Raw genomic sequence first — 26,790 nt, forward strand, 5'->3', positions numbered from 1 at the left:
GCCAAGTCAGCTCGGTCGGGGAGGAAGTCTTGCGCCGACCTGCCTGCCTGCCTGCCTGCCTGCCTGGCCCTTAAACTATCCTTCCTCCAAGCTGCCATCACATCTCCCTACTCGGAATCCCTTTTTTTTAACCCGTTGAATAAGGTAAGAAAATGGGGGTTTTTTTGGTGCTGTCTCGGCGAAGAACTGGTGCGCCGAACCCGGAAGTACGGTGTTGTGTTTCTTTATTGTTCGAAACTAGCAAACAGCAGCAAGCAGGCTAAATGATGTTTTAATCTTGCACCAATGTTAACCATTTAGTGCTAAACACGCACACAATTTAACCCTTTCTTTAGAAATGTAGGCAAATTCTACGTTCTGTTTCGACTGTTCTGCTTATCTGACCTTATCTGTCCACTTTACCTCCTGTGACTAATCTTTTTTCTACCCCCCAACATATTTGCATACACTTGCACAACTTTTGATGTAATGATTCATAAATCATCTGTTTAGAAGCTGCGACTACTACAGAGTCCTCATTGATGTTCTCTCCTCAACATCCATGTTGTTAAACAACAGACTTTACAAGATTGGTTGAGGTTTAAAGGCCTACTGAAATTTGATTTTCTTATTTAAATGGGGATAGCAGGTCCATTCTATGTGTCTTACTTGATCATTTCGCGATATTACCAAATTTTTGCTTAAAAGATTTATTAGAGAACATCGACGATAAAGTTAGCAACTTTTGGTCGCTAATAAAAAAGCCTTGCCTTTATCGGAAGTAGCAGACGATGTTTGCTTGACGTCATGGGTTGTAGGGCTCCTCACATCTGCACATTGTTTACAATTATAGCCAGCAGCAGCGAGAGCTATTCGGACCGAGAAAGCGACAATTTCCCCAGTAATTTGAGCGAGGATGAAAGATTCGTGGATGAGGAAATTTAGAGTGAAGGAATAGAAAAAGAAAATAAAGAAGTTTAAAAAAAAAAAAGGCAATTCAGATGTTTTTGGACACATTTACTAAGATAATTCTGGAAAATCCCGTATCTGCCTATTGTGTTGCTGGTGTTTTAGTGAGTTAAATAGTACCTGAAAGTCATAGGGGTGTGGCCACGGGTGGGTTGACGCCAGAGTCTCTGAGGGGAGTCACGGCAGCTGCAGCAGGACAGAAGCTCCGCTGATCTCCGGTAAGAGCCGACTTATTACCACAATTTTCTCACTGGAAACTGCCGGTTGACATGTAGTCGGGATCCATGTACGCTTGACCGCTCTGATCCATAGTAAAGCTTCACCTCCGGGAATTTTAAACAAGGAAACACAGTGTGTTTGTGTGGCTAAAGGCTTAAAGCTTCCCACCTCCATCTTTCTACTTTGACTTCTCCATTATTAATTGAACAAATTGCAAAAGATTCAGCAACACAGATGTCCAAAATACTGTGTAATTGCGCGATGAATAGAGACAATTTTTAGCCGCAAGTGGAGCTGGCTAATATGTCCCCTCATCTTCATACGCGTCATCATTCCGCGATTATGCGATTAAAGCAGACTACTTATAGCTTGGATCGGGCTGGAAAATAATGTCCGCTACAACCCGAGACGTCAAACGCACGCGTCATCATACGAGTCATCATACCGCGACGTTTTTAACACGACACTTCGCGGGAAATTATAAATTGCAATTTAGTAAACTAAAAAGGCCGTATTGGCATGTGTTGCAATGTTAATATTTCATCATTGATATATAAACTATCAGACGGCGTGGTCGGTAGTAGTGGGTTTCAGTAGGCCTTTAAGTGGTTGATCTGCAAGGTCTACAAAGTTCTAATCTGAAACTGAGTCACTATTGTCTCCTCCCCCTTGCTGTGAAGGAACCCATTGAACCCATGTTTACTTTTTATCCCCATTACTTTACAAAGGGAATAAGCGGAAGCAAATGGATGGATGGATGTTTTATCCAATTTGTATCCCGTGTGCATGTGCAGGCTCGACAATGGCATCTAAAATCAAGGCTGGGTCAGTGGTGGAGATGAAGGGCGACGAAATGACCCGCGTCATCTGGGAGCTTATTAAGGAAAAGCTCATCTTCCCCTACCTGGAGCTGGATTTACACAGGTAATAAACCACAAAGAGTGCAGTGGGGATGATGGGGTTTTCCCCGAATTCAGCCGCAGGAAAACGCCCATCCTATGCATGTGGTCCTGATTGGGTGTTCAGGAGCGGTCTAGCTTGTTTTTCCTGTCTTCTTTTTAATCTGAATACATCAAGAGTGTGACATGCAGATGATACTTAATGCAGATGACCTCGTCCTCTTTTACATTATGTTAATCTTACAGGACAGTCTGGAGTTGCACAAACCTGTCTAAGGCCCCGTTTACACTAAACTGGATAAGGTTATCCAGGGTAAATCCTGTCTAACCTTATCCGTGTCCACACACAACAATGCCACCATTTAAGACCCCCTCCGTCTGCCGGCGTCCACACACAACAATGCCACCGTTTAAGACCCCCTCCGTCTGCCGGCGCAATGCGACCTAATACGCATGCGCGGAAAATGCACAAGTCATAGTCACCTCCAGTGTCGCTTAACTTGTTTCGTGTGCAAGTTCTTAAATGTAACTAATCTGAACAATATCCAGTTTTGTGGTATTTCAATTAACTGGAATCCAGTGTGCTGTGGGGCCTTATTGTAGTGAATCACACCGGAGCCATCATAAATTAATCAAATCTTTATTAGACACTTAAACAATGTGATAAATACAATTTTACATCAATCAAACTAGGGATCTAGATATCTGGTCAAGACACTCCTCAATCTTTTGCCTTCACCTTCATTGTTCATTCGTTTTTGGTGACTTTATATACTCTGCGACATACATGGCGGATAATAACTGACACGGTCTGCTTTGCCAGTCCGAAAGCATTTTCCGTAGTTTTCCCTTGACGGCCAGGTAATACGAAGCACACGCTACCTTTTTTATCACATCCACGGGAGCCCACATTCTCGTTGTCTCTCCTTTGACAAATGGGCAAAGTTTTTCAGTAAGTAGAATCACAGCTGACCTGGACATTGGATAGTTCTCTTGCCGTCTAAGAAGTGTTGTATCCCAAATAGCTGCAATCGCTTTCTCTTAAAGGGGAACGTTATCACCAAACCTATGCAAGCGTCAATATATACCTTGATGTTGCAGAAAAAAGACCATGTATTTTTTTAACTGATTTCCGAACTCTAAATGGGTGAATTTTGGCAAATTAAACGCCTTTCTGTTTATCGGTCTTTTAGCGATGACGTCAGAACGTGACGTCACCGAGGTAACACACCCGCCATATTCATTTTCACATTACAAACACCGGGTCTCAGCTCTGTTATTTTCCGTTTTTTCGACTATTTTTTGGAACCTTGGAGACATAATGCCTCGTCGGTGTGTTGTCGGAGGGTGTAACAACACTAACAGGGAGGGATTCAAGTTGCACCACTGGCAAGAAATCCGCCGCCAGACCCCCATTGAATGTACCAAAGTGTCTTCACATTTGACTGGCAATGCTAAGACAGACATGGCACAGAGATGTATCGGTAACCTGCAGATGCATTTACAACGATTAAGTCAACTAAATCACAAAGGTGAGTTTTGTTGATGTTGTTGACTTATGTGCTAATCAGACATATTTGGTCATGGCATGACTGCCAGCTAATCGATGCTAACATGCTATGCTAATCGATGCTAACATGCTATTTACGCTAGCTTGTATGTACATTTGAAACTAGATACCCACATTTAATGCGAAACAAACACTTACCAATCGACGGATTTAAGTTGCTCCAGTGTCACAAGATGCGAAAGTCCTGATCGTTTGGTCCGCACATTTTACAGGCGATGCTAATAAGGCAGCCATGCTATGGGCCACTTCATTAGGTACACCCACGCTATGGCCAAATAGCGTCAATAGCTATTCGCTCAATAGCTTTCAATTTCTTCTTCAATTTCGTTTTCGCTATCTGCCTCCATACTCCGACCATCTGTTTCAATACATGCGTAATCTGTTGAATCGCTTAAGCCTCTGAAATCCGAGTCTGAATCCGAGCTAATTTCGCTATATCTTGCTGTGGTAACCACCATGTTGTTTGTATTGGCAGCCCTGTATGACGTCACAGGGAAATGGATAGTGGTTTCGAAGATAGCGAAAAATAAGGCACTTTAAAGCTTTATTTAGGGATATTCCGGGACCGGTAAAATTTTGAAAAAACTTCAAAAAATACAACAAGCCACTGGGAACTGATTTTTATTGTTTTTAACCCTTTTGAAATTGTGATAATGTTCCCCTTTAAGGTATTCATGTGTGATTTCCACAAGCGTCTGTGTGGGGCGCGGTCTTTCTGGCGTCACTTCATCTCCGAACTCATTTTGTAAACGATCAATGAGTCTATACAAAGGTAAAAGTTGGAGATTCAAAAAATACACAGCGTACTTACCCGTGTAACAATTTGTCCGAGGAGGGAGACCTTAAACAATGGTTTAGTGCGGCTAAAACAAGGCTTAGGCTAAAAAATTATTTGTTTAAGGGGTTAAATGACTTAGCGTAGACATGGCCTCAATCTGATTACATCAAGAGTGTGACATGCAGATGATACTTAATGCAGATGACCTCTTCCCCTTTTACATTGTTATGTTAATCTTACAGGAGTTACACAAACCTGTTAAAACCATTTAAAAGACAAGATCAGCCACGCTAAAATCCTATTGAATTGTCCTGATTAGAGACTAAAATAGGGCCTTGTTTGATTGAATCATTGCTACAACTTTGTAACAGAAAAACACATTTTTGTGCAACAAGTAGAATCTATTGAAAGGGAACTGCACTTTTTTTTAGAATTGCGCCCATCCACCACAATCCTAAGAGACAGGAACACACATTTCTTTTTTCGTTTTAGGATTTTAAAAACTATTTAAAAAAAAAAAGAAGAGTCACCATTATAGCCTTCAAACTTAAGCCCTCTAAAACAACTTAAAAACCCTCCAAGGTGTTATATACACACTACAAGTGTATATATATAATGTAGTAACAGACACCTTCATAACAATATGTAATATGTTTTATATACACAATGCAAGTGTATATATATATATATATATATATATATATATATATATATATATATATATATATATATATATATATATATATATATATATATATATATATATATAATGTAGTAACAGACACCTTCATAACAATATGTAGTATGTTTTATATACACACTGCATGTATATATATAATGTAGCAACAGACACCTTCACAACAATATGTAGTATGTTCAATATTTACCGTATTAAGATCATTTTAATCAATGCCACTTTGATTTCTATTTACATAGCAGTGCGTATCCGAGAAATGTGTGTTCCTACTTCCGGAATCAAACACAAGTGTGTTTTCTAATCGTGGCAGACTTGGTAACCAACAACGAAGACGACTATTTTTGAACAAATGGGGTTTCAAAGCCTTATCTTTTTCAAGCTGAATATATGGAGGATTCATTCCTGCTTATAGAAAAGGTGAGACGTAGGTGCAGACGGAAGCCGAGAGAGTGAGGTGGAAAGTGACTTTGACGCCATGAATGTGGAACTTGGAGCCATGCTATTTCAACATGAATGGAGTGTCTACCCAAATAAACCGCAAAAAAACGTCCCTGGCCAGCTGGACCAAACGCACAACTGTCCATTGAGTGAGTCACTTTAATATCAATAATGATACACGCAGCACATCATGCGTGTTAATACTACTACAGTACATACGCTATCTTGCTAGCTGTGTACAAACAAAACAGGAAATTTGAGCTAATATTTTGCAGATACTGTCATATGATTGTTCACGTTTTTCGGTCAGTACAGATTGGTGTCATATTGCATTGTGTTGTGCATTACAAACTCAATTGTGATTCGTGTTGTCTTTGAAGCTATCTTATATCTTTCCGTAACTAGCTTTTACGACTAATACCGAAGCATGTCAATGTGTTACTATGCAATAAAAGAGTTCCTCAGTGTTCAACCTTACAATAACAATGTGTCTACGGCTTGGTTATTATACAGGCTACGGAACGTCAATGAAACGATTTTTGAATGCATTTTTAAAGTGATTGAGTGGTACAATTGATTCCTCCTATTAGCTGCATTGCTGGCCACCTAAAACAAGCCCATTTCTACTTGTTAGAATGAAAAAAAAATGCTTTTGTCTTCCTGTCTCTCATAAGGATTGCGAACGATCGGCAAACCCCCCCCCCCAAAAAGTGCAATTCCCCTTTTAAATTGAACACAATCCTCTCCAACTGTTTAAGTATGCATGCGTTCATTCTCTATATTGTCTGTCTTCAGGAACATGGGTAAGCTGGAGACTATACCAGCTAATAGGCTTTCTCACAAATAATTTACGTTAAAAATGCTTATAAAATGTTATGCATGGATTTAAAAACAAATCTGCGGTATTATTAATTAGTATTAACAGGGTTTCCCCTAGATTGCCAAGATACCTGTGGCAGTGGGGGGCATGGTTAGGGGCGTGATCACCATGATGTCATCATACAATTTGCTGTGATGATATGATTTTCTTGAAAAAGGCTCAAATGTATACATACTGTACATTTAAAAACAAATTTGTGTTATTAGTAGGGATGTAACAATATCAAAATCTCACAGTACAATATTATCATGGTATCAAGGCCACAGTACCACATTATGTTGAGGCATGTCCAGAAAAAAAAATACTTGAAAAGGAGAGTGTGTAAAATGAAGTGGCAGAATTTGTTAGTATTAACACACCTGCTGTAATTGAACACAAACATAATGCTAAAATGTTCGAATCATATTTATTACTACAAACAAGTACGTTTAAGGTCAAAGAATTGTGCAGGAACATCCACTGTGGCCTTCAACTTTTACTTTCTAAATCCTCTACAGTGGACATTTTTTATATTAGTTTGGAAACTGTATTTTCCAAACTGATATAAAAAATGCAGTTTCTCAGAAAAGTTAACTCACATTTAGGTTTTTTTATAAAATTGCACCTAATAGGTGGCATATCATCTGACGTTTTGTTTCGCATTATTATGCAAAACCAACTTTTCTTACCAATTGGTACCTCCTGATGTGTATCTAGGATCTGCATAAGTCCCAAAAATATGCTCGTGTACGCCGTTTTAGTTCATGGTCAACAGGGTCCTTCTGTCTATCTTCTAGTTGTGGAGCATTCATTCTCCATTTCTAATATAAAGTAGCGTACAGTTCCAGCGTGTATCTGTCATTAGTCTCGCTATAGAAGTGCTAAATATTACCTATACAACAAAGATGACAGGGAGAAAACGCAGTCTAAGCATAGCTTTATAAATACGACCGCCAACAAAAGGACGTGTCCTGACGAGATGGTCAGAAAGCAGTTCTAAGATGGTCTGTAAAACGTAATCCTTGCAAAAAATTTTGACCAAAGAACCACCATTACATGTTATGTAGACCACAAAGAAGTGTTTTAAATGTAGGAAAAAAATCATACTACCCTTTTAATGTGCTTTATATGTGAATTTTGACCCGTGCGCCTTTTATATGAATTTTGACCCGTTCATCTGTAGTGCACCTTATAATCCAGTGCGCCCTATGGTCCAAATAATACATTACCCTTATATCCATTCATACAATATATCACAAAAATATTGTATATGGTAAAAACTAGGGTTGCGAATCTTTGGGTGTCCCACGATTCAATTCAATATCGATTCTTGGGGTCACGATTCGATAATATATCGATTTTTTTCGATTCGATTCACATCTCGATTCAAAAACGATATTTTTCCGATTCAAAATGATTCTGTATTCATTCAATACATAGGATTTCAGCAGGATCTACCCCAGTCTGCTGACATGCTAGCAGAGTAGTAGATTTTTTTTTAAAAAGCTTTTTTAATTGTAAAGGACAATGTTTTATCAACTGATTGCAATAATGTAAATTTGTTTTAACTATTAAACGAACAAAGAATATGACTTATTTTATCTTTGTGAAAATATTGGACACAGTGTGTTGTCAAGCTTATGAGATGCGATGCAAGTGTAAGCCACTGTGACACGTGTTCTTTTTTTTATTTTTTATAAATGTCTAATGATAATGTCAATGAGGGATTTTTAATCACTGCTATGCTGAAATCATAACTAATATTAATACTGTTGTTGATAATCCTTTTTGTTTCACTACTTTTGGTTTGTTCTGTGTCGTGTTTGTGTCTTCTCAATTGCTCTGTTTATTGCAGTTCTGAGTGTTGCTGGGTCAGGTTTGGTTTTGGAATTGGATTGCATTGTTATGGTATTGCTGTGTAGTGGTTTGTTGGATTGATTAAAAAAAAAAAGAAAGAAGATAAAATCGATTTTTTTAAAATGTGAATCGATTCTGAATCGCACAACGTATTCAAATCAATTTTTTTTCCACACCCCTAGTAAAAACCCTGTATTTTTAAAGGCGTGGCGGCTTTAATTTTGCCGTGGTGGGCCACCACAATCAATTTACCTGGACTGGTTGCAAATCGCGTGCCTCAAAATACAAAGGTCCCGGGTTCGATCCTTGGCCCGGGATCTTTCTGTGTGGAGTTTGCATGTTCTTCCCGTGACCGCATGGACTCCCTCCAGTTACTCCGGCTTCCTCCCATCTCCAACGACATGCACCTGGGGATAGGTTGATTGGCAACACTAAATTGGCCCTAGTGTGTGAATGTGAGTGTGAATGTTGTCTGTCTATCTGTGTTGGCCCTGTGATGAGGTAGCGACTTGTCCAGGGTGTACCCCGCCTATCGCCCGAATGATAGGCTCCAGCACCGCCCGCCACCCCGAAAGGGACAAGCGGTAGAAAATGGATGGATGGGTTGCAAATTGCATGGCATATATTGTATAAACAAAAAAACATTTTAGGGTCTCCAAATACATGCATATGTATTTGGAATGTGGGAGGTACTAGGAAAAAAACCCCACACGTGCTCAAACGGAAATTCAAACCCGCAATTACCTGGTCAATGTCCTAACCATTAGCCTCTCTTTCCAATCCTGTTTGGAAGAATAGAATAGAAATAATCAATTCCAGGGTCAAGTTGTGGCTTTATGAAGTAACATGCTAGCATTGGTAACTGATTACTAGTAGCGAAACCTAGAAAAGCAATAAAACACTTTATCTGACTTTAAAGATTGACATGATATGACAACACTAAATTGGCCCTAGTTCAGTTGTCTCTCCCCGCCTTCCGCCCGTATGCAGCTGAGATAGGTTCCAGCACCCCCCGCAACCCCAAGAGGGACAGGCGGTAGAAAATGGATGGATGGATGATTTAAAAACACTTTTCATCAGTATTTCCATGTTCGTGTTAAGTGTTGTTAAAAAAAAACAAAAAACTAGTAAATCTGTGTCTCGCATTCCTTGAAGACTTTGCCTCTTCTCTAGCTTGGCTGATTGGGATAAGGAGTGTTGAAAGTTTGCCAGTTGCACACATGCAATTGCAACCAACGCACAACTCGTCGAACCTGTGCTGGTTCGCTAAACATTTCCTGTGGTGCTCCTGGTTTGGGGACGGAGGAAGTAGGTGAAAGGTCACATCTGGCTCTTAAGCTAAGTTTGCAGTTCAGCTCATGGCTCGCGGGAGAAGAAAGTCACGAGCGAATCAGACGTGTAGTGGAGTCGGAGGTTAAATGCAGCTAATTTTGGCCTGCATTGAGTACAATTAGCAGAGAAATTAGCTGAGTCGGCACCCTTTGGCTTTTGTTAATGTGCTTGATTGCCCTCATTTTTAACAGCGCCTGCAAAAATAATAAACTTTGAGATTAACTCTAAAGTTTCCATGTCTTTTCTGTTGTTTCCCTGCCCAGCTACGACCTCGGAATGGAGAACCGCGACGCCACCGACGACAAAGTGACGGTGGAGGCGGCCGAGGCCGTGCGGCGCTACAGCGTCGGTATCAAATGCGCCACCATCACGCCGGACGAGAACCGCGTGGAGGAGTTCAAGTTGAAGCAAATGTGGCGCTCGCCTAACGGAACCATCCGGAACATCCTGGGCGGCACCGTCTTCCGGGAGGCCATCATCTGCCGGAACGTCCCCCGCTTGGTGCCCGGGTGGGTCAAGCCCATCATCATCGGGAGGCATGCCCATGGAGACCAGGTAAAAGTTTTTAATAAAACAGTTCCGGTTCACCTTCTTGACAAGGCACTTGTCATCTTTTCAAATAATTTAGATTTGCCACGGATAGATTTGGCTCTACCTGTTCGACCTCACTCTTAAACACATTATAACACCCGTGGTTTGCCAGAGAATAAGAAGACCTACCAGGACGGATCATTGGTGCTAACAACTTTGTTGCTATATTTAGCGAGTTATCCAAGCCCTCTAGATACTCTTTTTCAACAACAATAAAGCAACTACCGTCAAATCCGTTAGAGACTTTCAAAGACTCGACATTTTGCTCTTTTTAACGAGCACTGGGTGTCATCCCTGCCCCACTGGAAAGCACTGGAATGTCTACCCTGACATTGTAAGGATGATCAAAGGGTGGTGAATCCAAAACACCATATTTTCCGGACTACAGCGCGTACCGGGATATGAGTCGCACCCACAAAATGGTAGAAGAAAATAATATTTTCCCATATATTAGCCACGCCGGACTATAAGCCGCAGATATACACATTGTGAAATGAGTTATTTACACAAAAACAGTTTGGAAATGTTTATTTACATACCTTCCAGACAGTGTCTTTAACACAGCAGTAAACGGCTAATCAAACAGAAGTCTTTGTCTTGGACCCACTAGCTGCGGAAGCTAGCTCTCCTATCAGCTAAACAGACTCCATAACTCCACTTTAACACTTTTGTGAGTTCACTGAGGAATTTGTGAAACTGAAGCAACACAAAAATATTGCAATTGTAAATTGATAAAACTAACACAGACATTTGTAGACGTGTTAGCATACTAGCTAATACTAACTAGCTAATACATTACATCACGATGGCGCGTACAGATATGCGTGAAAAGACTCCCATTCCACATCCATCCATCCATCCATTTTCTTATTCCCTTTGGGGTCGCGGGGGGGGGCTGGTGCTTATCTCAGCTACAATCGGGCGGAAGGCGGGGTACCCCCTGGACAAGCCGCCACCTCATCGCAGGGCCAACACAGATAGACAGACAACATTCACACTCACATTCACACTCACATTCACACACTAGGGCCAATTTAGTGTTGCCAATCAACCTATCCCCAGGTGCATGTCTTTGGAAGTGGGAGGAAGCCGGAGTACCCGGAGGGAACCCACGCATTCACGGGGAGGACATGCAAACTCCACATAGAAAGATCCCGAGCCCGGGGTTAAACCCTGACTACTCAGGACCTTCGTATTGTGAGGCAGACACACTAACCCCTCTGCCGCCGTGAAGCCAAATATAAGTTCCAAGGACTGTTGCAGGGGGGCAAACGGACATTTTTTTCGAAATGTAAGGAGGTCAGCATCAGCCACTTGAACAGGGACTTGAACCCTGGACCCTCAGATTAAAAGTCTGATGCTCTGCCGACTGAGCTACTCAGGCCCATTCCACATGGGATGGTTTAATAAGTAAGAATTGTTTTAGTTGCATTGTAAAACTTACAAACGTTGCCTTGAGTGAATAATCAAGCAAAAACACTAAGGACGCTTATTTCTTGTTTATGGCCTCAAAACAGGAAGTAGATTTTCGACCCGCAATACCTACAGTGAGTGAACTTGTCAAAAAGATGACGCCGTAGCACAAACAATAACACCATTTCAGTCCTCCGCTTGAGTTTATGCAAACTATTGAACATAAAACATGGGCATTCGAGGGAAAAAAAATCATAACTTATACGTGTCATTCTATGAACCGAGGGTTTAAGATTGACTAAAAAGTAGTGGCTTATAGTTCGGAATTTAAAGTGTCTTTTTTGCAAAAAACAAAACAGGCTACTTTCGCCTGCGACCATGTCAAAACCAACACCAAACTCCACCGCATGCAGTTGGGACTTGACCTGTCACATTCACGGCCTCGCAGACAGTTGTCTGCAGTCGTATACACAATCATATATAACTGCCACAGGTGTGTGCGCCTTTTGACTGAAAAAATATGATAGAAGAAAGTACACTGGTATTTGTAAACATACATGTTTAGAATCACTTTTTGCAAATGCATCGTAGCAAATAATGCAAGTTAAACTATTACGTCTATCATCTGTTATCTTATCTTGGTACTCACTTGTGTTGCCAAATGGCTGTGTGTTGACTCATTTTCATTGAATAGTAAAAGTGCTATTTGGTCAAAGGCAATTTTCCCTCCAATATTTCAAATGTGTGCGCAAACGCCAAAACTCCTTGAGCATTCAGTGGAGCACATGTGAGTGACGACAGACGTGCACACTGTTATGCGCTTATCTTTTTATTCGATTTTGTGCGCGGCCTAGATTTGCCGTGCGCAGAGGACGCGTGAGCAGAGTGCAATTGCACAGGCGCGTACCTTAGACGGAACGTTGGTCAAAGGCATTATGACATCACTGATAATAAAGATTAACTGCTTCAATGAGGCGAGATTACCCAAACTGTGCTATAGGTGGGTTAGGGTGAGCAAATCAAGTTAAATTGTCACACACACACACACACACACACACACACACACACACGAGGTGTGGCAGGATTATTTTCTGCATTTGACCCATCACCCTTGATCAGCCCCTTGGAGGTAAGGGGAGCAGTGGGCGGTGGCCGCGCCCGGGAATCATTTTTGGTGGTTTAACCCCCAAATCCAACCAAATATGCCAAGTGTATTGGGGAGGTATTCGGTCCCATTTTTATAGTCTTTGGTATGACTCGGCCGGCGTTTGAACTCACAACCTACCGATCTCAGGGTGGACACTAACCACTAGGCAAGCGCTCCTCTACTGCGTGCCGTGCTGTAAGCTTGTGGTAAACTTCCCCTGAACTCACAGTGTAAATTACGTTTACATGATATTGACGATATTAATGATATACATTTCGATGACAATAGAGCTTTTAATACTATCGTTATATTGCATGTAGATGACACACACTAAAACATCTCGCAAATTTAATTGCGACAAGCAAACAAAATCATCCATAACGCACAATAGTATCCTTGCTACCGGGCTAGCGGTTAACGTATTTCCACACTCCAGCTTCTAAATCACTAATCCTTGCCTCCATTACAGCAAATGAACTGCATTCTTTGCAAGTGACATTATCACTGGAGGACTAGAGGATGAGGAATAGCTAAACGTGCCATAATGTAAACAGGGGTGTGCACATTGATCAAAATATTGACAATAACGATACCAAGTATACAGTATGGTCGATACTATGGTGAGTAGATCAAAAGTTTTTATTATCACAAAATAATTTTGTCGTTATTGTTTACAAACTCAGGAAATAAAAGTCAAAAGTAGTTTTTGCTTTTGTTTTGTTGTAATAGAATAGAATACTTTTATTGTTATTACATAAAAAATACAACTAAATTGCCCCAGTAAAATGCTTCACCACACATAAAAACAACAATCTGCATTGATATGTCATTCACGGAATTACACGCACATAATGATAGTCTTAAGAAAATATAAATAGCCAATAATAAAAGTGATTGATTGATCAAGGTTATTTGTTTTACTCTATTGACTTTTTTCTCATTTATGAAAAATAATAAGGAAATAATACAAATAATAATTGATATTACATTCTCATCCCATGTTTTTGTCAGATTACAGTTGTAATCAAAAACTGCATCATTTAAGGATCCTGATCATTTTAAGTATGAACATTGGTAAGGCCAATACTGTCCCTGTAACTACTTGGTATTGGATCGATTTCAAAATTTGTAGCATCTCCTAAAACTAATATAAAATATCCAAACAACAGAACAATAAGTGATTATTACATTTTAACAGAAGTGTGGGTAGAAACATGTTACGACTGTAGTAACCAAGGTAAATTAGCAAGTGGAATAATATTAGTTTTAACAAAATATTTTTATATTGTTACCGAATACACAAGCCTCTAAATTAGGAGCCTTTCTAATCCATTTAGAAATACTTTTATTAAAAATACCAAATAATATATCGTTTCGTTATTGTAGTAATGATTTTAGGCCATATCGCCCATCCCTAGTATGGACAAACATAGTGTTGATCGTGTGGGACTTTTTCACTCTTTCAGAAAATGACATTTCGTGTGCTATTTACGCAAAATGTTCTACAAGCATTCTGTGAGTAGGGGGGAAAAAAACATCGTGCCTCAACACATCAAACCTTATCAGCCACATAAAATGCCAAACAGTGTTTTAAAATCCGACAAAGACACCTGCTGCTAAAGAAGCTGCCCCAAATCTCTCAAGAAGGAACAGGCTATCGATACCTGTATCAGCTTAAAAAATAAAATTGTGCTTCCCTTACCGTAAATTTATACAGCTGCACAAGCGGAACACTGACTACTCTACAGCAGTGGTTCTCAAATGGGGGTACGCATACCCCTGGGGGTACTTGAAGGTATGCCAAAGGGTACGTGAGATTTTTTTTAAATATTCTAAAAATAACAACAATTCAAAAATCCTTTATAATTATATTTATCTACTAATACTTCACCAATATATGAATGTAAGTTCATAAACTGTGAAAAGAAATGGAACAATGCAATATTCCGTGTTGACAGCTAGTCTTTTTGTGGACATGTTCCATTAATATTGATGTTAAAGATTTCTTTTTTTGTGAAGAAATGTTTAGAATTAAGTTCATGAATCCAGATGGATCTCTATTACAATCCCCAAAGAGGGCACTTTAAGTTGATGATTACTTCTATGTGTAGAAATCTTTACTTATAATTGAATCACTTGTTTATTTTACAACAAGTTTTCAGTTATTTTTATATATTTTTTTCCAAATAGTTCAAGAAAGACCACTACAAATGAGCAATATTTTGCACTGTTATACAATTTAATAAATCACAAACTGATGACATACTGCTGTATTTTACTTCTTTATCTCTTTTTTCAACCAAAATTGCTTTGCTCTGATTAAGGGGCACTTGAATTAAAAACATGTTCACATGGGGTACATCACTGAAAAAAGGTTGAGAACAACTGCTGTACAGTATATCGAAGTTTACGTCTTGCAGTATTGTCCCTTTAGAAGATTTTATCATAGAAGAGCCTGGTTTAAAGTCTAATCATTCCACTGCCAAGTATAAGCATGTAAGTATTAAAAAGAATAGGACCTAAATTAGATCCTTGAGGGACACCACATGTGAAAGTGGTGGGCTTTGAGGAGCTTGTATACATAATTTTTCATTAAATTGTATTTTCTTTCTGAGAGATAGGATGTGAACCACTTGGGAAGGGTACCAGAGAGGCCCACCAGGTGTATCCGTCCGTTCCAAAGAATGAGTCAATAACTCCCACTTGAACTTAATGCATAACTAGTTGTTCACTGTGGGCTGCGGTTATTGCAGGCATCATCCGATCGTCAGGAGACGCACGGTCAAAGATTATATTTCATCAGCTGTCCTTTGTACCACCATGTTCCGTCCCCGCGGGATGAGTTCAGTCATAGTCAACAGGGCAGGAAGTATGTAGGTGAAAAGTCACTTGGTAGACAGTTGTGTAATTGTCTGTGAAAGCATAGCTGTGTGTCTTACAGTTAGCAAACAGGGAGGGTTCATAACTGTACGCGTTGGTCTGTCATGTGCTGCTAATGAGTTTTTTTTGTTTTTTTTTCATCACAGTACAAAGCCACAGACTTCGTGGTTCCTGGGCCGGGCAAAGTGGAGATGATCTACACACCCTCTAAGGGCGAAGCAGTGAAGTTTGTGGTACATAACTTTGAAGGTAGGTTTGTGTGTGCGTTCAAGCATTCAACAATTATAACTAGATGAGTCAAAATAGTTAAAATTGTATTCCACTATGACCTGCTGATATAAGAGGGAGCGTGTTAATAATTCCCATTGTATTCCCACACTTGCTACATGTAGATGACACACAATACATTGTAAATTGTTCTACGTTTGAACTCCACCTTGTAAAGGGGATCAAAGCTTTATTTTTAATTGTATTTTATTATCTTTATTTGGTCAAGTTGTATTTATATGTGCATGGCTGTTAGTTGGTTCCAAACATGACAGCGATAAATGGATTTTCGCAAAGTAGAAATCCTTAAAAGCATAAACAAACTTTGATTTAAAAAAAAAAATGTTTCTTTACATTGCAAGAGTTCTTTAGACTTGAAATAACACATTTGAGTCACCCTTACACTCTTTTATCCCCATATATTAATGCTGGCTGAGGCCGAGCCAATCAGTGATTTTGAACAACGCTTTGATTGGTTTGAGTTCACCTAGTGCCCAACACTTTTGTAGTATTAATGTATTATTAGTTTGTTTCTCTATTTTTTATGCCTTGATATAACAAATTTTGGACCAAAATAAATGTTGAATAGGCTTTAAAGAAATCTGTGATGTGATGAAGCCTCAATATTTGAAGTGCAATGTGGCACAGGCTGACTATACAGTATGTATGGATGTAGTATGTTTTTTTTCATTTGATTATTATTTCATTTTTATAATACTCCCAGTTTACTTTGAGGAAGGTGTGTTACACCCTGGGCTGGTTGCTGGTCGCAAGACTTTATTTTACTTTGTTTTATGTATGTATCCATTGTTTCAGAACATTTTCTACAATTATCAATGTCACAAATTTTACATCCACAATCAGAAAGGTCAAAGTTCAGACCGATATAGTTTCTTTATAGTTTTACTGTTGAAGGTTTATTATCAAAGCAATGGAGACAGTGTTTTGCATTTTCCCATCATCCCTTGTTGTGGATTTAAATGGGTGTAATTTAGAAAAAAAATGTTATACTGATCTGACTTTTTTTTATAATATCCACAAATTTCAATGTGCTTGTTGTGTTATTTGGGACCATTTTTGTGCTGTTTGAATTCTTTTTTTATGCACCATGACTACAAAAGGGTGATTGGATTGGGTCATGTAAGTAATTGCTGTGCATGTATTCCCCTTGGATGTAGAATTAATTGTCACTGACTTAAGTTACTTCATGGAGTCACCAAAGGATGAAATAATGGCAGCTATCGGACCTCTTTTGTAAGACGTTGGTGGGCCGCACTTGGCCTGCGGTCCGTTGTTTGGACGCCCCTAAATGGATTGGGCTTCTTATTTTGCTCACTTGAGCGACGCAATTCTCTGCGGACATGTTCAATAGATCAGCTTTGTGTGCGATATCAAGTTTGCACATGTTTTTTAGTACACGCAAACCTTTAGTCGATGTACGCATATTTGCGTGCAGGCACGGGCGGCGTGGCGTTGGGGATGTACAACACGGACAAATCCATCAAGGACTTTGCTCACAGCTCCTTCCAGATGGCCCTGACTAAATCTTGGCCGCTCTACCTCAGCACCAAGAACACCATCCTGAAGAAGTACGACGGGCGATTCAAGGACATCTTCCAGGAGATCTATGAGAAGTACGAACACACAGCTGTGTATTTCATATACCGCTTTTTTCGGAGTATAAGTCGCACCTGCCGAAAATGAATAACAAAGAAGGAAAAAACCATATATAAGTCGCACTGGAGTATAAGTCGCATTTTTGGGGGAAATTTATTTGATAAAACCCAACACCAAGAATAGACATTTGAAAGGTAATTTAAAATAAATAAAGAATGTGAACAACAAGGTGAATAAGTGTACGTTATATAACGCATAAATAACCAACTGAGAAGGTGCCTGGTATGTTAACCTAACATATTATGGTAAGAGTCATTCAAATAACTATAACATATAGAACATGCTACACGTTAATCAAACAATCCATCATTCCTAATCACTAAATCCGTTGAAATCTTATACGTCTAGTCTCTTACGTGAATGAGCTAAATAATATTATTTGATATTTTACGGTAATGTGTTACTAATTTCACACATAAGTCGCTCCGTAGTATAAGTCGCACCCCTGGCCAAACTATGAAAAAAACTGCGACTTATAGACCGAAAAATACGGTACACTAAAACCCCGCTATGGGGACTAATGGACAAAATAAAAAAAATAAAACTTATTTTGACACTCTCACCTAATTGTGTTCTGGCTTTAGTGTTCTTTTGTTCACACTGTTGTGTTTCCTCAGCGAATACCGCCCTCAGTTTGAGACCAAGGGCATCTGGTACGAGCACCGACTGATCGACGACATGGTGGCCCAGGCCATGAAATCGGATGGTGGCTTCATTTGGGCCTGCAAGAACTACGACGGGGACGTCCAGTCCGACTCTGTGGCACAAGGTCCGTGGTCCATGAAGACAACACAACAGCACACAAGTGTGAAATCCTGTTAGCAATAGATATGGGTACCGTATCCGGTACTTTTATGGCACTGACCAAAACCTGACGGTCTTGCCAAAAAGACAACACGCTCAGGGAGCTGTGGCTGAGGAATCAAATTGATGTAAAATCTAACGGTGCCATTTTACGGTACCACTGGCGATCACTCCAGCAACACTGAGAGCAAACTCAGCCAAACAACCTGTAGGTAATGTTGCAATTTTCAATGCCAACGAGAACATTGACTCAAAAAAACACTCCAACCTAAGTAAAGTAAGGCTCCACTTTTCCAAAAATGCCTTAGCTTGACGCTAGTATATATTGGCGTTGCTATACACATTCTACTGATGAGCGTTAACGATTTTACATTGGGATATCAACACCTCTAAAGTACAACTAAGATGCACGTTACAATCAAACAGCTGGTGAGTAATAAGTACAATACTGAGAGTATTAACACGTTTTAGGGTGCAACAAAAAAAAAAAACACAAATCATATACTACTGCCATCTAACGTCTTGGACTTGCAACTGTGATTGCGGTTTAATGTCATTGCAAATGATAATAAAACAAGATAAAACAACCGGACAGCTGTTGTAACCAGCTCTTTTTTAAATGTTGCAATACAAATATCTAATTTTAATATCAAAAACAAGTAATATTTATTAACTCACATTCACATTGGTACTGATGAGTATATTCCCGGCACCTGGGAATCGATACCGTATCGGTTAAAGTGTTAACGTTACCCATCTCTAGCTAGCAAGTCTTCTTCGCCAACAGGCTACGGCTCCTTGGGGATGATGACCAGCGTGTTGATCTGTCCCGACGGACGCACCGTGGAGTCGGAGGCGGCGCACGGCACGGTGACTCGCCACTATAGGCAACACCAGCAGGGCAAAGAGACTTCCACCAACCCCATCGGTAGCAAACACGCACAGTTTGCCCTTTTGAAAGCTTGCTGGTGAGAGGTATTTACCACGTGTCGTTCTGTCATCGCAGCCTCCATCTTTGCGTGGACCAGGGGCCTCCTCCATCGGGCCAAGCTGGACAACAACAAGGAACTGGGCGTGTTCGCCGAGGCGCTGGAGGCCGTTTGCATCGAGACCATCGAGGCCGGCTTCATGACCAAGGATTTGGCCATCTGCATCAAGGGGCTTTCAAAGTAAGATAAGATGTTGATCTTTTTTATCCTTTTATGTTGTTGCCTTTGTTTTAATTTAATTGCTGCTTTAATTCACTTTGGTTTTGTACAGCGCTCTGGGATTTTATCTGTGATAAGCATTTCATAAATACAATTGACTTACTCTCAGTGACAAATAAGGTGAAAACAGAGCTGTGTTTTTAATGCACATTTTTCAACCTCTTATTCTCCTAGTAATACCACATTTTATTTCAAATAATCACAACTATTTTCTAAAGATTTGTGTAAAACTAAATGTTTTTTTATCCATTTTTTTTTACACAATTAGTCTTTTAAAATTACAACTTTGTCTGCCTTGAAAAAAAAAATCGAGCTTCTCCAATATTACACTTTTTTTTAACCTTTTATTCTCTCACTACTACCTCTTTTGTCTGTCGAAAACATGACTACTTTCAGAAGATTTGCGTGGAAATAAATTTGTTTTATTGTCTACTAAAGTGAAACTTAATAAGATGCTCAAAAATTTAATATTTATCTAAGGATTTCCACGCTTCTTTAAACGTACAACAAAGTATACATTTTTTTGTAAAATATGCCATTTTCCTCTGGAAAAAATGAAACCTTAGTCTTTTGAAATTACAAGTTTTTCCCCTTGAAAAAAATCCAGCTTTATTATTGTAAGATTACACCTTTTATAACCTTTATTCTCCTAATTGTAGCATTTTTTAAATTGATAGAACATAAAGATTTTTTAAATATTCGTGTGAAAAATTTAACTTTATTCACCTAAGACTTCCCACACATCTTAAAAATGTTTTCTCTAAAATTAAACAAAAAACGGCTTTTTAACGCAAGAAACAAAACCTTGGTCTTCAAAAAAATACAATTTTTTAGCCTATTCAAAAAAAAAAATTTTCGTTACATATTTTTTAACCTTTATTCTTTTACTAGTACCACTTTTGTTAACATGACTATTTTCAGAAGATTTCTGTAAAAATCTAAATGATTTTTTTTACTAAAGTGAAACTTGATAAGATGCTCAAAAATATATTATTTATATAAAAGCCCCGCAACTCCGAGAGGAACAAACGGTAGAAAATGGATGGTTGAATGGATTACAACAAAAATATAACTTTTTTTTGTAAAATGATGCATTTTTCCTTTGTAAAAAAAATGCAACCTCGGTCTTCTGAAATTACAAATTTTCCCCTTAAAAAAAATCCAATTTTTTTCTTTCAAGATTAGACCTTTTTAAACTTTATTTTCTTAGTAGTACCCTTTTTTTAAATCCATAAAACATGACTATTTTCAAAATATTTGTGTGAAAAATCTAAATATATTCATCTAAGACAGGGGTGTCAAACTCATTTTAGATCGGGGGCCACATGGAGAAAAATCTACTCCCAAGTGGGCCGGACTGGTAAAATCCCTGCACGATAACTTAAAAATAAAGACACCTTCAGATTGTTTTCTGTGTTTGAAAATAGAAGAAGCACATTCTGAAAATGTACAAATCATAATGTTTTTTTTTTTTACACTTACATGTCGCGGTTAATAGTATTCTATCTTTATTTGTCGTTATTTATATTTTATGAATGAATGATGTTATAATCTTCATCAGTCAACTCAATGGTGTTCATTTTCAATCAATCAAGATAAAAAAATATCAAAATCAAATTACAGTATGCCATGTATGTAGTTTGATCATTTTCCTCGATTGATGTACTAACCTCATGTGGTTTATTTTGTACATATGTACCATCATCTACAGCAGGGGTCGGCAACCTTTACCACTCAAAGAGCCATTTTTACCCGTTTCACAAAATAAAGAAAACCATGGGAGCCATAAGACTCTTTTGAAATTTAAAATACAATAACACGACGTACAAAGTTTTTTTTTTGCTTTGTGCTATGTATTAACCAGGGGTCTCAGACACGCGGCCCGCAGCTTAATACGAAAATTTAATATTGGTGCGGCCCGCAAGTTTTATTTGAATGCCGCTTGACAACATCACATTTGCCAACCATTCCAATTTTTCCGGGAGACTACTGAGTTTCAGAGCAAACTTTCTCTTGACTGTCTGCTGGTTTTCACCCAAACAACAATAATAAGGGCGTGCTATGATGACAATGCGTTTAGCGCCCTCTACAACCGTAACAAACAGTTTACCAGCTCATTCACATGTTGTATGAGGGTTCTGCAGCCACACATAAGCGACTGCAAGGCATACTTGTTCAACAGCCATACAGGTTACACTGAGAGTTGTGATATAAACAACTTTAGCACTCTTACTAATATGCGCCACACTGTGAAACCACACCAAACAAGAATGACAAACAAATTTCGGGAGAACATCCGCACTGTAACAAAACATAAACACAACAGAACAAATACCCAGAATCCCATGTATCCCGAACTCTTCCGGGCTACATTATACACCCCCCCTACCACCAAAAGCCCGCCCACCTCAACCCACGCACGGGAAAGGTGGGGTGGGGAGAATGAGGGTGTATAATGTAGCCTGGAAGAGATAGGGATGCATGGGATTCTGGGTATTTGTTCTGTTGTGTTTATGTTGTGTTAGAGTACGGATGTTCTCCCGAAATGTGTTTGTCATTCTTGTTTGGTGTGGGTTCACAGTGTGGTACATATTAGTAAGAGTGTTAAAGTTGTTTATATTACAACCCTCAGTGTAACCTGTATGGCTGTTGAACAAGTATGCATTGCAGTCGCTTGCGCATTGAGTCAGCAGCCGCACCCTAGATGTGGTCGGCCGGCACTCAGATAGCATAGTATTAAATCGGACGCGACGACAAGGTCGAGAGGATTTTTAAGGCATTGCCATCACGGCACGCCCTCAATATTGTTGTCCGGGTGAAAATCTGAGAATGTTATTATAATGTAGATTTCTGGGAGAGGCACTGAAATCTGGAAAACCTCCCGCAAAAAGGGGGGTGTTTGCAAGTAAGCAGCTGAACCACATCAGAGTGATCCAAGAGCCGCATGCGGCTATGGAGCCGTGGGTTGCCGACCGCTGATCTACTGAGATACAAAGAATTGCTATTGCAACATCCAGTAGACACATGTAGAAGAGCTGTTTCTTTCATTCAAAAATTTCAGGTTGATTTGTATACTTAGCAAACTCATCCCGCGGGCCAGATAAAACCTGTCTGCGGGCCTGATACGGCCCATGGGCCGTACGTTTGACACCCCTGATCTAAGATTTCCCACGCTTCTTACAATTTTTTTCTAAAAAAAATGTCATTAAATACTATAAAAATAACGCCTTTTTTCACACCCAAAACAGATCCGTGGTCTTTAAAAAATACCACGTTTTAGCCTCCTAATAACTTTTGTAGGATTACATATTTTTTAACCATTATTCTCTTTATAGTCAGTAAAAATATGACTATTATCCTCATAAGATTTGTGTGACATAAAGTATGTTTTTATACTAAAAAGTAACTTGACAAGATCTTCAAAAAAGTTAATAATCTTAGACATTTTTACAACAACTTTCTTTTTGTCAAACTGCAATTAGTTTTTCTAAAGACAACAAATACAACTGTATTCTTGTAAGATTCAGACTTTTTTTCACAAAAGAAATCACCTTGGTATTTTCAAATTGCAACTTTTTAAAAAATAAATATATGCCTTTATTTTTTAAATAATGCACCTTTTTTGCCTGTTATTTTTGAGAACAGTCACAGTTTTTCTCATTAGATCGTAATTTCATTTCTGGTAACAAATGGTTTCACTTATAATAAGGGGAAAAATGCAAAGTTATACTTGTATTTTTCTTAAAGACATACAACTTTATTTGTGTTACACGATACATACTTTTTCTTGATTATTAGAACCTTTATTCTATTTAATCATGTTCACATCATCTTTGAGTTGCTTGTATCATGACTGCCCTCTAGTGGTCAGTGGTCTGCGCTACACAACCTTAATGTCGCATTTTAAAACCCCTTTTCAAGAATACGGGCGGTAAATAAATAAAGTGTAATAACGTCTCCTCTTCTCACAGGGTGGCGCGCTCTGACTACCTGAACACCTTCCAGTTCTTGGACAAGTTGGCAGAGAACCTGAAGACAAAGATGTCCAAACAGCCCAAGCTGTGATCACGCTTACACCCACGCACGCACACACACACACACACACACACACACACCCTTTTCGTAGATACACACTGCATCTGGAAGTCTCCCCCGCCGAATAATCCCAAAGCCGGCAGGAACCAGGCCAGGACTTCCAGCAGGACTTAGGACTCCTATCATTCCTACACACAAGAAGGTGTAGTCTGGGCGTATCAGGATGAGTGCCTCCTCTCCTCTCAGTGAAGCACAAACAGACGAAAATAATCGACAAGCTGAAGGTGGAGCCTCGCCTGGCTTGTCCAATATTATTAATTTCCATTCCAGTGCTCATATTGTCATGTTTGACACCAACTGTACCACGGACACACCTCATCAACACTAAGCTAAAAAAGTTTATAAAAAGAATTTTAAATGTTGTTTTTAACTGTTTTATAACTTCATCCTGCAATATGGAACCTCATGAAAATATGCTTTGTAACTCAAAGTAAGCAGGCCTTAAGTTGTTTCCATGCAAGAAAACTATGCCACAACTTTTAATTTAAATATTGTAAATGCTGTTTATCATTTAAACGAACCTAATATGACAATAAATCATGTTTTTATTAGTAGATGAGACTGTCGTGTTGAATACTAAAACTAAAAAAGTTAAGGATCTACTTATTATATTTTGTGCTGAAATACAACAATATACAGAAACAGGTTCGCGTCAAATATTAATTAAACTTAATACTAGGATTTTTTTGTGGCATTATGAAAAAAGTGGAGTTAAGTCCAAGTTAATGTTTGGAAAAGAATACAAATATAATTTTAAAAATATAATTTTTTCCAGGTTTTTATTTCAATAGTATTATTAGTTAAGGAGAACAAAGAAAATGGGATTGTTTTTGTTTAAAATTGAGGACATTTTTTAATTGAATTCATTCAGCATTTTTACTGGGTTTTAATTTATTTTCATTTTTTTGTGGCATTATTGAAAAAGTGGAGTTAAGTCCAAGTTAATGTTTAGAATAGAATACAAATATAATTTTAAAAATATCTTTATTTTCAGGTTTTTATTTCAATAGTATTATTAGTTGTAGGAAAAAAGTTAATAGAATTGTTTTTGTTTAAAAATGAGGGATTTTTTAATTTATTATTACATTTTATTCATTTAGCATTGTTACTGGGTTTTAATTTATTTGCATTTTTTGTGGCATTATTAAAAAAGTGGAGTTAAGTCCAAATTAATGTTTAGAATAGAATAGATATATAATTATTTTAGTAAAATAAATACTGTACATAATGTGGTCTGGGTTCAGATACTGGATACTAACAGTCATTAAGTTACGGATCTCAGTATTGTGCAGAAACAGGTTGACATAAAAGATTAACTTAATACTTTTTGAATGTATTTTCCACTTTTTTGGTAACAGGAAAGTAGCGTTAAGTCCGATTCATTGTTTAGAATATAATGCAAATATTTATAATTTTTTATGAATACATGTAAAAAAATATATAAATTATGTTTCAGGTTTTTATTTCAGTGGCATTCTTAGTTAGTTTTACAGGATAACTGTCAGCTTGTTATCTAAATATTCTCAATCATTTATATCGAGGTATTTTTTAAATAAATTGTATTCAATTACAAAAAAATAAGTTAATATTTAGCCATTTCAAATCAAACTTTTTGTATTCATTTTGAATTAAATTCTACTTATCTTTCCATTTTTACTTTGGTGTTGGGAAGTCAGCACAAAATCCAGGTTGTTATTTTTAAAGGCCTACTGAAATGAGATTTTCTCATTTAAACGGGGATAGGAGGTCCATTCTATGTGTCATACTTGATCATTTCGCGATATTGCCATATTTTTTCTGAAAGGATTTAGTAGAGAACATCCACGATAAAGCTCGCAACTTTTGGTGGCTAATAAAAAAGCCTTGCCTGTACCGGAAGTAGCCAACGATGTGGGCGTAACGTCCCGGGTTGTGGAGCTCCTCACATCTGAACATTGTTTACAGTCATGGCCACCAGCAGCGAGAGCGATTCGGACCGAGAAAGCGACAATTTCCCCATTAATTTGAGGGAGGCTGAAAGATTTGTGGATGAGGAAAGTGAGAGTGAAGGACTAGAGAAAAAAAAAGACGAGGGCAGTGGGAACGATTCAGATGTTTTTTGACACATTTACTAGGATAATCCTGGAAAATCCCTTATCTGTTTATTGTGTTACTAGTGTTTTAGTGAGATTATATGGTCGTACCTGTACAACCTGAAAGTCGGAGGGGTGTGGCCACGGGTGTGGTGACCGCCAGTGTCTCAGAGGGAAGCCATGTTTCTCGACAAGGCGAAGGCAGCCGGAATGAGATTTCTTTTGTCCCCCCTCCTCCACGGTGTAAGCATCCGACAATCAGGGGCGGCTGGTGGGAGGAGGCAAGAGAGTCCGCAACTGCAGGAAGAACGACGCAAACTCTCCGCTCATGTCTACGGTAAGAGCCGACTTATTACCACCATTTTCTCACCGAAACCTGCCGGTTGACATGTGGTAGGGAACCATGTGCGCTTGACCACTCTGTTCCATAGTAAAGGTTCTCCGTCATCTTTCGGGAATGTAAACAAGGAAACACCGGCTGTGTTTGTTTTGCTGAAGGCGGCCGCAATACACCGCTTCCCACCTACATCTTTCTTCTTTGACGTCTCCATTATTAATTGAACAAATTGCAAAACATTCAGCACACAGATGTCCAGAATACTGTGGAATTATGCGATTAAAGCAGACCACTTATAGCTGGGATCGGTGACATCATGCACACGCGTCATCATACCGCGACGTTTTCAGTGGGATAATTAGTGCGAAATTTAAAATTCCAATTTAGTAAACTAAAAAGACTGTATTGGCATGTGTTGCAATGTTAATATTTCATCATTGATATATAAACTATCAGACTGCGTGGTCGGTAGTAGTGGGTTTCAGTAGGCCTTTAAGATGCTAATGCCTTCCGGGCGCGGCCAACGCTGCTGCTCACTGCTCCTCTGGGGGTGATCAAGAGGGATGGGTCAAAAGCCACACCAAGTGTGTGTGTGACAATCATTGGTACTTTAACATTATAAGAAAATTTGAAGTAAAATGCAGTGTATTTCTTAGACAAAGGAAACAAATATTAATGATAAATAATAATATTAACAATACA

At 38.7% G+C, this 26,790-nt stretch overlaps 1 protein-coding gene and 1 non-coding gene across 2 annotated transcripts; one reads left to right on the forward strand and one right to left on the reverse strand.

The window, feature by feature from the left end:
• Positions 1-24,233, forward strand: idh1 (isocitrate dehydrogenase (NADP(+)) 1). Its single transcript, XM_061879640.1, has 9 exons — positions 1-144; positions 1,962-2,091; positions 9,861-10,152; positions 15,775-15,877; positions 17,352-17,529; positions 18,190-18,341; positions 19,164-19,304; positions 19,383-19,545; positions 23,556-24,233. The coding sequence occupies exons 2-9, from the start codon at positions 1,970-1,972 to the stop codon at positions 23,647-23,649; spliced, it is 1,245 nt and encodes a 414-aa protein (XP_061735624.1). The 5' UTR covers positions 1-144; positions 1,962-1,969; the 3' UTR covers positions 23,650-24,233.
• Positions 11,500-11,572, reverse strand: trnak-uuu (transfer RNA lysine (anticodon UUU)). The gene has a single exon. It is a non-coding gene; the product is annotated as a tRNA-Lys (tRNA).
• Positions 24,234-26,790: the final 2,557 nt, after the last annotated feature.

Source organism: Nerophis ophidion, linkage group LG19 (genome assembly GCF_033978795.1).
Source record: "Nerophis ophidion isolate RoL-2023_Sa linkage group LG19, RoL_Noph_v1.0, whole genome shotgun sequence".
NCBI lineage: Eukaryota > Metazoa > Chordata > Actinopteri > Syngnathiformes > Syngnathidae > Nerophis > Nerophis ophidion.